The sequence below is a fragment of the Dicentrarchus labrax genome, unplaced genomic scaffold (genome assembly GCF_905237075.1).
Source record: "Dicentrarchus labrax unplaced genomic scaffold, dlabrax2021, whole genome shotgun sequence".
NCBI lineage: Eukaryota > Metazoa > Chordata > Actinopteri > Moronidae > Dicentrarchus > Dicentrarchus labrax.
This window is the reverse complement of record NW_026136715.1, coordinates 19,515,313-19,530,878: the sequence shown is the minus strand read 5'-3', so window position 1 is coordinate 19,530,878 and position 15,566 is coordinate 19,515,313. Positions and strand designations below refer to the sequence as shown.

Below are 15,566 nucleotides of genomic sequence, written 5' to 3'. Positions count from 1 at the left end.
ATAAAAAGTTCAAAATAGCATTTTTGACCAGTCACAACATTAAAATGCTGCTTGTACCTTAATACATGAGCAATAATAATCCAATACACAGTCATTCAGCATAAATAACCATTTAAGGAACTGGAATACTTCCTCCACAGCTGTACACTAGAGAAGAGGTTGACAGCCTGGTGGATTTCCAGTTCAAAATATGGGTCAAATAAGCCAATACTCACAGAGAAACTCTGTCCAGGTGCAGCTGTCATCACTCACAAAATGTGCTGCCAGAACAGAAAATCTGTGAAAATCAAAGATAGACATGTGACTACTTCAAGGGTCGAGCAAAAAATGTCTATCCACAATACTGTTGAGTGCTCTTACCATTTCATTTATTCCAAGATAATTAATGTTCATAAATCAGAAAGCCGAATTTCCAGTTTTTGTAATCTACACAAAGTAAATCTGAAACTTCCAGAATTAGAATCATTTTATCTGTCTTGTGTAATGAGTGTATGGGAAATTGCCCTTCATAAGGCCATAAACGATTTTGGTCTGACCTGTGTGGGAGTCAGCGAGTGTGTGGGTGGCTTTTGGCGTGAGCACAATATACTGTACGACTGATAGAGAGGAACAAGACTGATAGAGAGGAACAAGAACGAGATTGGCAGCCCAGTCATGGTGGATGAGAACTTGTTTTGAAGCCTCAATGTCACATAGGAGTTCACTGTCTGTGTTTGTCTTCACCCACACTGAGAGAGACAGAAGGACAATACAGGAGGCCTTTTTACTAGAAAATAACAGGGAAGTGAGTGCAGACCAGTTTTGTTTTTACCAGTCCAGACCACACTGAGCCTACAGTCCTCCTCCAGACTGCCAAATGATCTTTTTGTTGTGGTAACAATCCAAATAAATCCTCAGGCAAATATACAGATTAACTATTGTAAAGTGCTGAATAAAATAACCACCTCATAAAAGTGTAAAAGAGATGCCAAAGGGCCCTGTGACCTCCCGTCCTATTGTTCAATTGTTCCACTGTTGAAATACTCCACATAGGGTCATATATGGATTAAGGAGTGTCTCACACCTATATACCTACTGTAAATCACAAACCCACAAAACAAATACACCCCATGTAATATGTTTCTATTGCTGCAATCATTCGACTGTCCCTCTTCTACCAGCGTAATTTGTTTGCTTAAAGGAATACTCATACTTTTGGGCAAATAAGCTGTTTGACCAACTTCCTGTTGTGCAATGAAGTGATTGGTGGCACATGTGCTTCCAGTGTGACATAAAAAGGTGAAACTGCTGTCAGTGGTCACGTAAGGATTTGAAGAGTAATGGTGACACTCACATTCCCTTTAAAGGTCTTGAAGGTAGTCTTTTGGCACAGCTGGCACGACAAATTCAAAGCTTTTGCCGCCTGGACCAGCAGATTTAATCGTCCCTGCTGCTCTGCTGTTGCTCCGCCGTCCTCTGTGGGCACTTGTGGTGACCCAGGATGCTCAAAGCTGTGGGGGTTGTTGTCGGGGTGGGCCAGTCTCCCACAGGGGAGGTCAAGTCATTTCCTGCTCTGAGAGACCTCCGTCCCTCACAGCTGTCAGTGCAGTCAGAAGCCCACCTCCCACATCTGTAACCCCCACCCCTCCTTTGTGCTTTTTTCAAAGATGTGATTGATTGCTCTGAAGGAACTCCCTCATGCTGCTGCGAAATTAAAGATGGACCATCAAAGCTGGGCCCAAATCAAGGCCTTCTGTTCATGACTTCTTTATGAGCTCAATTCAACTAAAGATGAGAGACATCAAGGTTAAAGCGGGAATCAATAGTAAATACAAGATGATATTAAACAGTGATAATAATCCCTGAAATATGAAGCTTGATCGGTAGAGCGGATCTGTTTCACGTATGTGCAAAAAAATGAACAGCAGATAACCCCTAAAAAGGGGAATAACTCAGAAGATAAATGTCTGCCCACCACTCATTTAACAACGTCTCAAGCTGGAATAGGAAATAAAGTAAGTAGGTGTTAACATACGTGTTCGATGGTAAATACATTTGTGTAGGTTGATGTGCTGACACTGTGACACAGGGAATTCTCTTATAGAGGAACCAGCTGTGTACAAACATGTAATAGTAATTAGAGCTCCGTTACAGACTGCAGACAGACAGGCCTGCTGCTGTTTTCAAAGTCACGGTCGACCTGTCTTATGTTTGAGTTTCACATTCCTTTTAAACACGTCGTTACTGTGGATCGATGTTAGAGGTTGTAACAAATAAAAGAACTTGTATCAAAATTACTCACTTACTACTGCTACATGTGTAAGAAGTTAAAATTCCTATCTATTGAGAATTTGAGTGGATGAGTAGATACAATCTAAAATAAGGGGGATCGTCATCCAATTTTGGACTGAAGTTGCAGGAATTGTGAAAAGAGAGAAATTCTTAGGAAATTCTCCGATCTAGTTTATTGCACCTCTTTGATACCACCCACCACTTCCTTCAGCCTGACCTGATAAAACAGTCACGCTTGATGTTTTAATTTCAGAGTAAACTGCCACACAGAGGGTATGGTGTATATTTTATATCACACATATTGTCATATGAACTAAGGATAAGGGCTTTACAAAGGTTCTGATTACTTTCTGAATCACTACCACTCATTCAGACTTTATCATCTGCAGCATTTGTGATTTTAAAAACACACCCTTCATTTAATCTTTTTTAATTTAATGGATATGCGGTTGTGTCTGACAAGTTGGAGGCGTCAGGAAGGAATCCGGCTCCTCAAATGTCTGAGTGGGCTTCACACCGTGGCCTTTGACCCCATCCCGTGAGGAGACAGCTCAGTTATCAAAGAACCAACAGCCACCGAGAGGAAGAGGGGGACAGAAGAAGAAGATGTTTATGCTCTTTTTTGATTGTTGGGTAGTTGAAGAACTGCACTAAGGGTCAAAAGAAAATATAATACTTTCTTTTTTACAATTATACAAATAACAATTCAGGCTGCTAATGTATCCTAAATGTAGCTATAAGCAAATTAATGGATAAGAGGTGGAAAACACACACATACACAAACACACACAGTATTGTGTGTAATGGTACTATTCTCATAAAAGACCAGAAACCAAAACACTTTTTTTCCCAGGGTACCAACAGAGAATAACAAAACAGAGTGAGCAGGCAAAGAAGTGATTGAGGAAGTGGCAAGGATTAAAGTGATTTAAACCCTGTGACATCTGATTTCACGGTGACAGCTTCAATGAATGGCAGAAACCAGAGCTTGAAAAGAGCAATTCTTTGCCCAGGATGCAGCACTGGAGGCAGCTTCCCTACCCGGGATTTCAGGCCTCAGTGTGGGCCGAGGGTCTGCAGGCCCAGCGGGAGGCCTTCCGCAACCCTGTGAAGTTGATCTCCAGTTCATTAAGAGTTTTAGTTGAAATGAGTAGAGGATAAAAGAGGGAGAAAAATAGGCTTTCATCACTTCATTCCAGAGAACCTAACATGTGGGCCATGGATTTGACTTTATTTTGTTATTTCACTCCTCAGTGGCACCTCTCAGCATGAAGTACCGTATCATCAGAGTGAAAAATATTGTTTGTTGGCTCTGACAAAAGATCACTCATCAGAACATTGACATACTAAAGTTAACGGATGTGGCAGGAAGACACTGTCAATATTTGCTTGGCTTCGCAGTGCTCACAACTTGTTCTAAGGTCAAAGTCTTTTTGACTCACCACATTACATACAGGCCAGGGTCAACCATCAGGAGGGCAACGGAAAATAGTCATGTTTGGTAATATTTTTGCTTGACGGCTGATTATTTACTGTGTGTACGTCATGTCGCTATTTTGCAGAGTAGCAGGGGGGAGGAATGACAATGCCATCTGTGTGTTTCCTCAGAAAACCATGGTATGATCTCTTACCCCACAACATAGCTCAGAATCCTGAAGAATGACAAAGTCAGTCTTCCCTTTTTCCTCACTTTATCTCTCCTCTTACTCCCACTCTCCTCCTTTTCCTTCTCTCACCTTACTTAGTCCCGCTCCATCATTTCCTATCGAGCCACTAAGAAAGCCAGACTGCACCATGTTTTAGAGTTTACTGGTCCTCTCCTTGCTTTACTCCTCCACTTCCTTGTTCACAGATTCCTGTCTTGTAAGCTAGGGAAAAACTCAGTGTGACATTATAACAGCCCTCCAGCAGATATTACTGCACGAAAGCAGGCAGAGTCTGAGAAAAGTCAAAGCAGACGTGGGAGTCTCTTCCTGGCAACATGACTGATTCATGCAGTAAATGACTCGGGGATCATAGGATCATCAGCTTGGCAGAAAATTTACCATATCACTCACCACAGCATGTCCATCAGACTATATCCTGTCTCATTATTGGAAAAACTAGAGCTTCAAGCAAAAAATTAAATGAAAGAGAAAGAGAAAAAACTAACCCTATGTACTAATGAAATAAAATTAAGACATCAAGATCTTTACACAAACTTTCCAGGAATACTGCCGTCTGAAATGAATTACCTCGGAAAATATTTCTTTATTGCTATTGGCTATTTGCAGAATAGTAAAGTGGGAGGAAGTGATGCTGTGGTGAGGTAAGGCCTCGAGTAAACGTAGGCAGTGCGTGCCTGTGTGTGAGGGAGGACTGAGGGCAGGGCTCTAAGAAACGAAAGGGCTCTGTAGTGGTTTGGTTGAGTCATTCAAAAATACAGCTGCTGACTCAGTTTGCAAATTTGTCTCCAGGAGCACGTCGCCGGTCTATCTGGCATTGTGTGTGAGTGTGTGAGCGTGTCTAACCTGTTGTTGTGAGGACCAAACATCCTCATAAAGGCAGGATAAGGGAACTCGGCCAGGTTGATCTTTATTACTCTTAAAAAGATACAGACAGAGGTTAACTTTATTCATTTAGGTTTCAATCTATCAGAAGCAATATGCTTGTGGTTTGTTCAGAAACCGCTCAAAGAATTACCCTGCCGATTACATCAAATGGAAAATGAAGCTTTGCCCGAAGGAGTGCCTATTCACACCACTGCTGTAATCCCATCCTGGCACGAGGTCAAAGTTTTTCTGTGATTCAATCCTTTCGTCATTTCTTCAGTTTTCTCTACACACCCTTCTTTCCACAGTAACTGTGTCAGTCCAACCATCAACACAATGGGATCCATCTGGGAGTATGGACTCTAGGACACACTCAAGAATTAGTCATCCTGAGAGTGTTGCAAGGTCCAAGAATGGCGTGCTGTTGTTGACATTATTGTGTTCAGAAGGGTAATTAAGAGGGACACCTCCCTCCATGATGGAATGTAACTTCCTGATAAAATTGTAGAGCCGTGTAACCTTTAGTGTGATGCAGTGTGAGTCAGAGGCTACTGTATTAGGAAGACTGTGTACTGTAATTACCTGTTTAGCTTTATTTCCTTGTTTAAAATTTGTTACAATAAAACTGATGATGGCAAAAACAATGAGCAGCAGCTGTTTCTGGAAAAGATAACTGGAGGCATCAAATGCTTCAGCAAGTTTAAACCTGCAAGCCAGTCCCAAAATGGGCGCCAACATCTGAATCCCATATGGGGATTATGGAAATCCCACATGGGATTCAGCTGTTGAGGAAAATTTTCCAGTATTATTTGCTATAACAAATTCTGAGCATCAATAATCATAATTGCTATTAGTAAACCTAAAATATTTCAACTGGCTATCTGAAGTATTGAGCCTAAACATTATCACCAGCTAACATTACTTTATTTGCTTTGTCAGTAAAGAGGTTGTTGCTGATGTATCTGCATGGCAAGTATTCATTTATGTTAAACTGGTCTGTGACACACATTTATTATAGCATAAAAAAAGGTTTTTAAATTCCTTTCTATACATTAATTAATTTCATTGTATTTAATGTCAGATTATGTAAACGCTAACTAACTGCTAACTGCTAGCTGCTAACGTAGCACAACATTCCACAGCAGCACGTTGCTAGCTCGGAATTCAAATAACAACCAACGGTTCTTCCGTTAGCTCATCCACGTTACAGTTTAACTAACGTTAGCTAGTTAGCGTTATGCTACTTCAAAGTAACCAGTTAGTTATTAACTACTAATAGCCAAGTAGGTTAAATAATGCTAACGCTAATTCAGTTAACTGAATTTACCAGCTGAGTTGAGCTAATGCTAACTAACGTTAACCAACTCAAGATTAGCTAACGCCAGTTTGGTAATGTTTGCAAACCTGAACAAAGAAGCACCGCAGGACAAACAAAGAGCAAAACCCAAGGCCTCAACTACAGAGACATGTTCTTTATCTTGTTAGGAGTCCATGGTAACTATTTAAATATGAAAATAACACATTGAATTGTAGAAACGTTTATGTATTCATGAGCATGTGACATTAAAATGAAGACAAAATAAGTGTATTTAACGTTATATTGCAGTTAGCAAGTTAATCAGAACTACAACTATTTGTACATAATACTAGTTGTCAGAGGAGCATAAGAGGGAGATCGAATGAAGTTCAAAAGTATCAAATAAAAATAACACAAATACACAAAAATCTAAATAATACTTTTTTGTTTTTAAGGCATCTATGGTTTAATGTTTGCCTGAAGTGTAACTCGTTAAATCATCTGTTAGAATTACATGTTTTGTCCAAACTTTATGTGTATTTTTGTGTTTCTGTGTGATCAGACGAGAGATCCAGAGGATGTGAAGACGAGAAGAGCTTTTACACAACCCCTGTTTTAAGTGTTGGACTGATGCTTGTGTGGTTCAAGACCTTGCTGCCATGTTAGAGACCAAATCCAAAAGAAAAGGAGCTGGAAGCAGAAAAAGGCAAAGTGGCCTCTTTAAAAAATCAGGTGAAGTTTGTTTCCCCAATAAAATTTAGAGGTATGTTTTAATTAGTGTATAAATCACCTGAAAATAAGGATCATTGTGTTTCCGTTACCTTCTTGAGACATCTTTATCTACAGAGGGAGCAGGTCCTCTTCTACGGAGTCCGCCATGTTGAACCGCCATGTTTCTACAGTAGCCCAGAACAGACAAACCAAACACTGGCTCTAGATAGGGGTTTTGGGGGATTTTTGTGGCCACCATAGCGTGGGGAGTGAGGCAAGAGTATTGCAATCGTCAACTACACTGCTAGATGCAACTAAGTAGTAGCGATGGGCGCGCGATTTAACTTCCTGTATGATTTACATTTGTTTTGCCATCCTGGTCTATAGCTTAAACAACTACAGCAACAAAATATATCATATTGTTCTTGTATCTTTTATTTTATTTTTACTCTTATTTATTGCTAACAACATAGATTTATGAAGAGAAAATACATCCGCTTTGTATATCTGTCCAATTTGTTGTATATTTATGGCTGCACCTAGTGTGAAGGTCCATGAAAACCAAAGGATGCTGAGGGACATAAAGGATTATTGCACACAACAACCAGGACATCAACCACAGAAAAGGTGACTTTGAACACAAAATTATTATTAATTATTTTTGCAATCCTGTGACCAAACTATCACATGCATTTGAATGGATCAAAATACTATTATTTCATAGTTTTTAGCTTCAGCAATCATCCTTGCTGATCCCACAGCGTCTGACACTATCTACTAATTGGCTGCTATGCCTGTGGTCTGTTATCCACTGTCACTTCAGGCAAGTGGAGCGTTAACTTCTAATCAAATAAACTAGTGACACCTTGTGTTCAAAAGATGTTACTTCTTAAAGGACAATCACCTGGCAAAGAAGACAATAAAGAGAAGGTTTTTCTATGGTCACTGATGAGAAGCTACACAGTAATATTCTAAATATTATTAATTTTGTTATTAATTATTTAGATTTTATATTACAAAATGATTATAGACCAACTATATATGTGTGTGATTTCAGCCCTTCTGATTTTTTTAGCACGTTTATTAATCTTATCTGATAATGAACCATTTTAAATGATAAAGGTCTTTAGTAAGTGTGTATGTAATAAACTGGATAAGGAGACATTCATCAGTAGATCCCTCCCTTTGGGGAGTTCTGTAAAAAGATTTTTCCATTGGATATGATTGGTTATGTAAGGACCTATGTATGAGTTTCACTTCAGTTTTACATTTGTCTCATTTGTGAAGTACGATCAATTGGAGTCTAAGGACCTGGAAGATTTTAAAGATGCTATTAAAACAAATCCTCAGGGAGACACAGGAAAGTGACCTGGACAAAGTGATCAGGAACTTACAAAGTGCGTCCCCATTAAACATTACTGAGGCAATGGAAGTCGTGCATTTAGTCAGCAATCAAAATATGTTGTGATGTACTACAGAACCACACCTTACTGAACTATGTCAACTATCAGCACAATAAAACAGAGGCCCTTCGAAGACAGATCTCTCGGGTTGGTGTTTTCTGTGTGTATGTGTGTGTTGGTAGAGAGATAAAGAAGGAAATAAAATGTTTGATGCTCGTCTACCATTATGTCGTGGGCTGTAGGAAAGAGAGATCTCTCTGTAGCTGAGGAACGGCAGAGCAGGAGCAGCAGCAGAGTGTTGAGTTCATGGAAAGGCTCCTAGATCACCTCAAAGAAGGTACAGCATAAGGAATATCTGCATAACATTGCCCTTTTGAATGGTGGCAACACAAACATGGCAAACTGTATGATGGAGTTAAGCAATTTTATGTCTTTTCTTACTAGAAATCATAGGATAAATGTGAATGTCTCTTCCCAACACAGCACTTAATTAAAATGTGTATTGTTTTAGTCCACCATAGAACAGCAGTAGGGAGACTGCACAATTTAAAAACATAGTCAGTGCTGGAATAATTGTTGTTAATTAGCAGGCAAGTAAGTAAAATCAATCAAAGTGCATCATCGTTAAAAAAAAAAAAAAACAAGTACTGTGAATTACGCTGTAGACAATGAGACGTTCATCGAACAGTGGGAGATAAAATAGATAAATGATAACATAAGTCTTGTGAAAAAAGTCTTGTGAAATATTGTGATTTTTTAATATCTAGTTACTACTTTTTCTAGGTTTGAAATCATTTCTTCAGATCAGCTGTGATGGCTTGGTGATCTGCGACCAGTTGGGCTCTTCTGAAAGTGCTGTACCTGAGAATGTTTGACAGAGTTATTATTGTATGATTATTGTATATATATGATTATTGATAATGAAATGTGACACCTCTATGTCTACATAGCCTGCTTTATATTCCCATGTTAAAGCAGTCATCCAATCGCTAATTTCAGTGAGTTAATTATACGCCCTGGCAGACATAAGGGAGGTTTTCTATTATTAGGAAGGAGAAGACTGACCTGACATTTACTTAAATGTAACTTGGATTTAAAATAAGTGTGAGTGCTAATTTACCACATATTTATGTACATTTTCAGTGGTACTTACGAATTCAATAAATCTCTTTAAGTTTATTCATTTATAATTAGCTCAGTAGTAGTAGTTTTTTTTTTTACATTTAAGCCCTGAGCATTTCAAGAAGCCATTCAGAGTGACAGATCAACTGGCATCAAACTGGTCTGCATTCATTAATATCTTGAGATATACTGTATGTGCACACTGTGTGGGATGACATTAGGAGGCACATTGAGAGCAAACAATGATTCAAAGACAAATTTACATTACAGATTCACAATTTTTTAGTAGCAAGAGAATACTTTACATGAACATTACTTACTCAATTATCACTATATAACATTATGCTGAACAACAAATAATTAAGTTCTTTGCACTTTCATAATTTAAACACTAAACAGGTTCACTTACTCTCTCACACACAAGCACACATGGTATTAAAATCCCTGAGCAACATGAACTAAATAATCAGTATTATTACGCTTCAAGATTTGGCCTCCATTCATTAGTTTAGTTGTGTCTTTAATCATCCAGGTATCATTATTATAGTGTTTGATGATTTTAAGGCGAGATCATTTTCATATCAAACTGTCTTTCACTTGTCTAACTGTGGTTCGTGTCACCACAGTACACCACCCTGTTCTCCAGTCGCGATCGCTCAGCTTCAAACACCAGCAAATGGCTCAGGAGTGTCTCCTCCGGCCCCGAGCGGATCAGGGATGGATCGTTGTTCTGCGTTCACAAACACAGAAAGGCTAATCAACTGTTACAGTCAGTGCTTCTACGTTCTTAAATTAATTTAGGGTCACTACCCCCCCCTACAGGTACAAGTGCGTAAATACAGTGAATATTCTTAATCTGTCCTCATTCCTCAAAATACAAGCACAGGCCAACAGGTCATTACAGGGTAAAGATTCACATCAAATCTACGGATTCTGGAGTGGGCCAAGAAGGACGATTACATTTCTACTGGAAACTATACATAGTATACTCACCGCAACAGCAGAAATAAAGGCATCCATGAGGTGGTAGTCTGCTCCACCATGTCCACTCATGCCAAAGTGCCTGGGGGCATTATTGTGTGCCGTGTGCTTTGTGGCTCTCTGAGTCAGAAAGTCAAACACACGTACCTCATGGCCGTCATATGTCAGCTCCCCCTGTGAAGACACAGTTCATCATATAGCTTCCACTTAGCTGATGCATCCGTCGTAGAAACATACATGTATCCCAATGTGATTTTGTTTGGTCACACCACGATACAGTGGCTTAAGGTTGTAGGGTTTTTTTTCCTGTTCTTTAACATAATCATTGTGTTTTCGTTACTTTAGAATGAGCCATTTATATCTACAGAGGGAACAAGTCCTTATTTATGGAGTCCGCCATGGTCAACTGCGATGTTTCTACAGGCGAACAAAACCAAACACTACATATGGCCTTTTTCATGGTCAACATAGTTTCCAGCTAGATACCACTAAATCCTACACACTGGGTTTAAATTAATAATGAATTTCTCTGACTGTTATCATCGACATACTATTCTCTTCTTTCTCAAAACTTTAAAAATGTCAATTGTCATTTTGAAAATTGAGCCACATTGGATTGATAACACACCAATATCAATATATGGTCAAACTTTAAAAGAGAACTTTTATCTTAGGAATTCACCATTCTTTCCTACCTTGCTGCCATAGATGGATGTTTTTCGCTTGCATATCTCCTCAGTGAACGCCACCATGGAAAAGGCTGCCGTCACACCCCCTTCAAACTCCATGTTGACAACCTGAGCATACAGAACAGATAAATGAGACATAAGGAAATAAATGTTATGCTTTTAGACATAAATAATGACCTTTTTTAAAGGAAAGTAAATTATGAATTTTCAGTTTAAATAATTATTTGAAAATTGTGAACATCTTCTCAAATATATTGGACAGAGTCCAAAAAAAAGAAAAAGATATTACTTAAATGACAACACAAATTCTGGAAACAGGAAAGGTTGTAAATAATAAAAGAGGCAGTGTGAGCAATGATGTGGAGCAGACAGATACAACAAGGCAATACAGCCCGTGGCTTAAAGCAAAATAAATACAGTAATGCCCCACAGTAATAAGCTGCTTCAAGATATCATCTGTATCATCATCTCAGATGTTGATGATGATCCCTTTTGGGAAGAGTGAATCAGTTTTAGATATCTGATGATTTACTTGTCTGGATGTATTAGCAGCAGTGTGGAAATATTAGCTGAAATGATCTGATACTGTAGTTTGAGCTGACAGTTTATACCCCCATGGATACTGGTGCATCCCTTCATTTAAGCACAAACCAAACTTAACCTAACCTGGTTACTGCACACGTCGTTGTCACACTCGTAGACACAGCGGCCATACGGTCCTGTCCTCAGCGCCTCAGTCACTGACTCAATGTCTGGGAAAGAGCTCGGACATATGACTGATACAGGCCAGCCAGTGTTACCCTAGCACACATACAAACACAGTACATTTAAAATGATGTATAGCAAGTGAAGTATTATTCACTTAATAATGTACTATAAGTATTACACACAGATAGTAGATAATTGGTTAAAATCCTGTGTTAAAATGTTTACCTGTTTCACTCTATCCAGGTAGATTTTGCACGCTGAGTACGCACAGTCTCTTTCTATTGAACAGTCCAGGCAGCGATCTGCAGCACCTGTTGGCTGACAAAAAACATTTTATACTTATGCTTCATATTTATGTTAGACATAGCACAGAGTACTATCATGGATAGGATATAGCTTAATGACACAAAAAGACAACTCATCAACTGTGAAAATGATTCAAGTGGTGTAATGTTATGTGCTGTTTCACATAGTATTTATAGATCGACAACTACTACTACAGAACAAAATACAGTCAAAAAACATTTTGTCCATATCCACAGTGGCTGCTGGTTCCCTTTGTATTAGTGATAGTGTCTTTCTATTGCACATACCTTGTTTTCTTTTCGGAAGTGGCTAACGGATCCAAACGATGACACTTTGACACACCTGCCCAGTACAAACAGTGATGTTAATGATTCATTTTAGGAAAAACAGAATCAACTCATAGAAAACAACCACATCCACCTGTAAACAGAGACTGAGGTCTGACAAAACCACCTAATTCCTACAAGCATCATCTGAATAAAGGGAATTGAGCAAATTGATTCACCTACAGGACATTAACCCTGTTGACCAAACAACTTGTTTATTTCAATGTTTGCTGCATTTTATTCCCGGACATCAGATGAGCTTGGGGTTGATCATTGACTGCTGTCTGTTTGTTTACCTGCGTGCTCCAGCCCAGTGATGCATTAGGTCAATGTCATGGCAAGACTTAGCCAAAAGAGCAAAAGAGCTCTCTGCTTCATTCCTCCAGTTCCCCCGAACAAATGAGTGAGCAAAGTGATAAAACCCAACCTGGAACGAGAGGTAGACAAGACTAATCTGTAACAGTTAACAGGTATATTATTTAATGAATGGCTTTAATAGGGAGCCCTGAGGATTTGTAGGGTTATTTTCTTTATTTCTATTCTATTTGCATTCTTACCGGCTCCAAGTGTTGAATGTGGATCACATCACCTATGACTCCAGCATCTATCAGCTCCTAGAAAAAAAATATGTTTATTTTATTTTTTTAAGCAAATAACAACCAAAATATATTTAAAAAAAAACTCAATTACAGGTCAAGGTACCCAAATTACCCCAAAATTTAAACCCAAAACTGACAAATGTTTTTATAAACAGAAAATGTTTACCTTTATTTTGTGGATGACGGGGTCATAGCGGAGAACATGACCTACTGACAGCATCACACCACTCTGAGTGCAAGCCTCCACAATCGCTTTGCAGTCTTCGGCAGTTGTCTACAGTCGTGAACAAAGTGTGCGAGGAAGTACGTCACACAAATGCAATCACAGAAAGTAAAAGCACAAGAAGAAGAAAACTGAAAACAGAAGAATGAACCAGTATCTTTTTTCTCCAAATGTACAATGTGCTTGAATAAAAACAATGTTTGGAAAAATATAATGTGACGTGTTTATTTCAAAGGGTAATTTTTAGAATTGCCAAACTAACATGCAAAAAGTTACTGTAAAATTCAATCTGTAGGATCATTAACAGCCATATCAAGGTTAAAGTTATGCTCTATGTTAAGATGGTTAATGTTTATTCCACTCACTGCCATTGGTTTCTCCAGCAGAACATGGTAGCCCTTCTTCGCAAAGGCCACCGCAGGTTCCTGGGGGACACAATCTAGTTTAACAGACTGATAATGTAATTTTAAGACTTCAAATTTAGAGTTACACATACAGTATAAACAGAATATACATAAACATATTGTATATTTACCTTATGAAGTCGGTCTGGAGTACAAATTAACACAGCATCTGCAAACTTCTCTCTTTCAACTATACTGTGCCAGTCTAGTTGAAAAAAAAAATTCAGTAAATGAAAATGAGGTAGATAATTATAAACAATTAAACACACACACATATGTTGAAGCTCACCTTCAAATATGTTTTCATCTACAATTTTGTGTTGCTGTTGAATTTTAGTGCGAGCGAATTTCCTTGGATCAGCTACGCCGACAACCTGAATTGGTGAAGTTGAGTAAATTAAGTGGACATAAGAAGCACTCAAATACTCCATTACAAGTAGTTATCTTAAAGGCTGATGTATCAGGGCAGTTATGAAACTATTTAAATCACTGCACTTTCTAATGTTATATAAAACACAAATTTTAGGATCAAATGAAATCAAGTGAAATAAACTGTATGCAAACTGACTTTACACGTTTCTTTCATGGGCATCTTGTCAATTATCTCATTTTGTCTGGATATCATTTGGCTCAGAGACAGTCAATTAAGAACACAGTACACAAACATCCCTGTCCAGTGATGGACACAATCAGGCTGCAGGGCGAACTCTCCTGACCTGCACACGATCAGGATGGACGGATGCAAACTGGGAGTAGATCTCCCCTCGACTGCCAGCTCCCACCACGATGACACGGACAGGGGAAGTCATTCTGGCACCCTGTGAACTTCGACACAAATCAAAGCTTTGTAGACGCACCTTACACAATGCCTGAAGTAATAAACACTCATCAGTCAGGTGTGATCACCTGCACCGTCACCATATCTCATATAGTATAGGTTGTTACTCAATACATCTACAGTGCCCTAGAGCCATTGTTTGAAGGGGGACTAAATTAACTATTTAAACACCTTTTTATCATTCCCAATATAACAGAATGAATACCCGAACCGATACAGTAGCTAAATGAGAGTAGGTAATTATATTAAACAGTGTTTCTGGTAAATATTTCTCACTTTGTGACATTGCTGTTTGTTTCAGTACCTGTTTTGTCCCATACAGCTGTCAAAACCTTCTGTCTCTCTTCCGCGTCGGTCCAAAGTTGTTCAGACACGACTACAAAAACCATTCAGTCAGCGAATGACTACAACCACAGAGTTTCCCTTCTTCTAACAAAAGAGTGAACCTCAAAGCAGTCAGACAGGTGTCTACCGCCCCCTACAGTGCGACCACGGTACTGCTGCTGCATTCACTGCTGCTGCATTCACTGCTCCTCGTAAACTGCCCTGTCATTGTTTATCGCAGGGTTAAAGAGAAAATACGCACCGTAATACTGAACTCACTTCTGGGTATTTGCAGGCATGTGGAAGCACCAGGCAGCTGGGTTTGCTGTTTTAAAGACTCCACCATACCTTTCATACGCTTATAATCAATTATTCAGACTGAAAACCTATTTGGGTCGATGTCATATGATGGTTGAGGCCATATTTGGTCACAGTAGTCATAAGACGGTCATCAGAGTGATATAAATTAAAGCCTGGTGGTGCCACGTCCTCCCTCCCATTCAAAAATATGTCTACTCAAAGAGGGTGTTTTGTTATTTAGTTAACAAGCAGGCCAGTCCGATGTATCACCATTTAATGCCACATTCCTGAAACCGTCGCGCTACATATTTCCGACAGCGTGCGAAGGCAACATGTTAGCTATCTCAAGATTAGCAGTTAGCAGTAATTGTGTAAAAGGGTTTCAGTTGTGCTATTAAATCTCTATTAGTCGTTTATACGTCCGCTATACAAAGTCTACCTAGTCCGCTGCTGTCACAAATAAATTAAATAGTCTACAACCCAACAAAGAAAATGACAAACGAAGTTTAGAACAAATCATTTTAAGAGGGTCT

General features: G+C 39.0%; 1 protein-coding gene across 2 annotated transcripts; it reads right to left on the bottom strand.

Annotated features, from left to right (window-relative positions):
- Positions 1-9,593: 9,593 nt before the first annotated feature.
- Positions 9,594-15,559, bottom strand: zgc:154075 (uncharacterized protein LOC556929 homolog). Of its 2 annotated transcripts, none has more exons than XM_051425591.1 (14): positions 14,714-15,559; positions 14,288-14,396; positions 13,861-13,945; positions 13,703-13,776; positions 13,533-13,592; positions 13,111-13,218; positions 12,903-12,959; positions 12,642-12,772; positions 12,307-12,361; positions 11,939-12,031; positions 11,672-11,806; positions 11,012-11,113; positions 10,329-10,490; positions 9,594-10,065 (listed from the first exon to the last, which is right to left on the bottom strand). In XM_051425591.1, exons 1-14 carry the CDS (start codon positions 14,725-14,727, stop codon positions 9,937-9,939), a joined length of 1,314 nt encoding a protein of 437 aa, XP_051281551.1. In that variant the 5' UTR covers positions 14,728-15,559; the 3' UTR covers positions 9,594-9,936. The 2 variants fall into 2 exon arrangements, with proteins under 2 accessions (XP_051281551.1, XP_051281552.1); XM_051425592.1 differs by having other exon boundaries at positions 14,288-14,389; positions 14,714-15,558.
- Between the last annotated feature and the right edge of the window lie 7 nt (positions 15,560-15,566).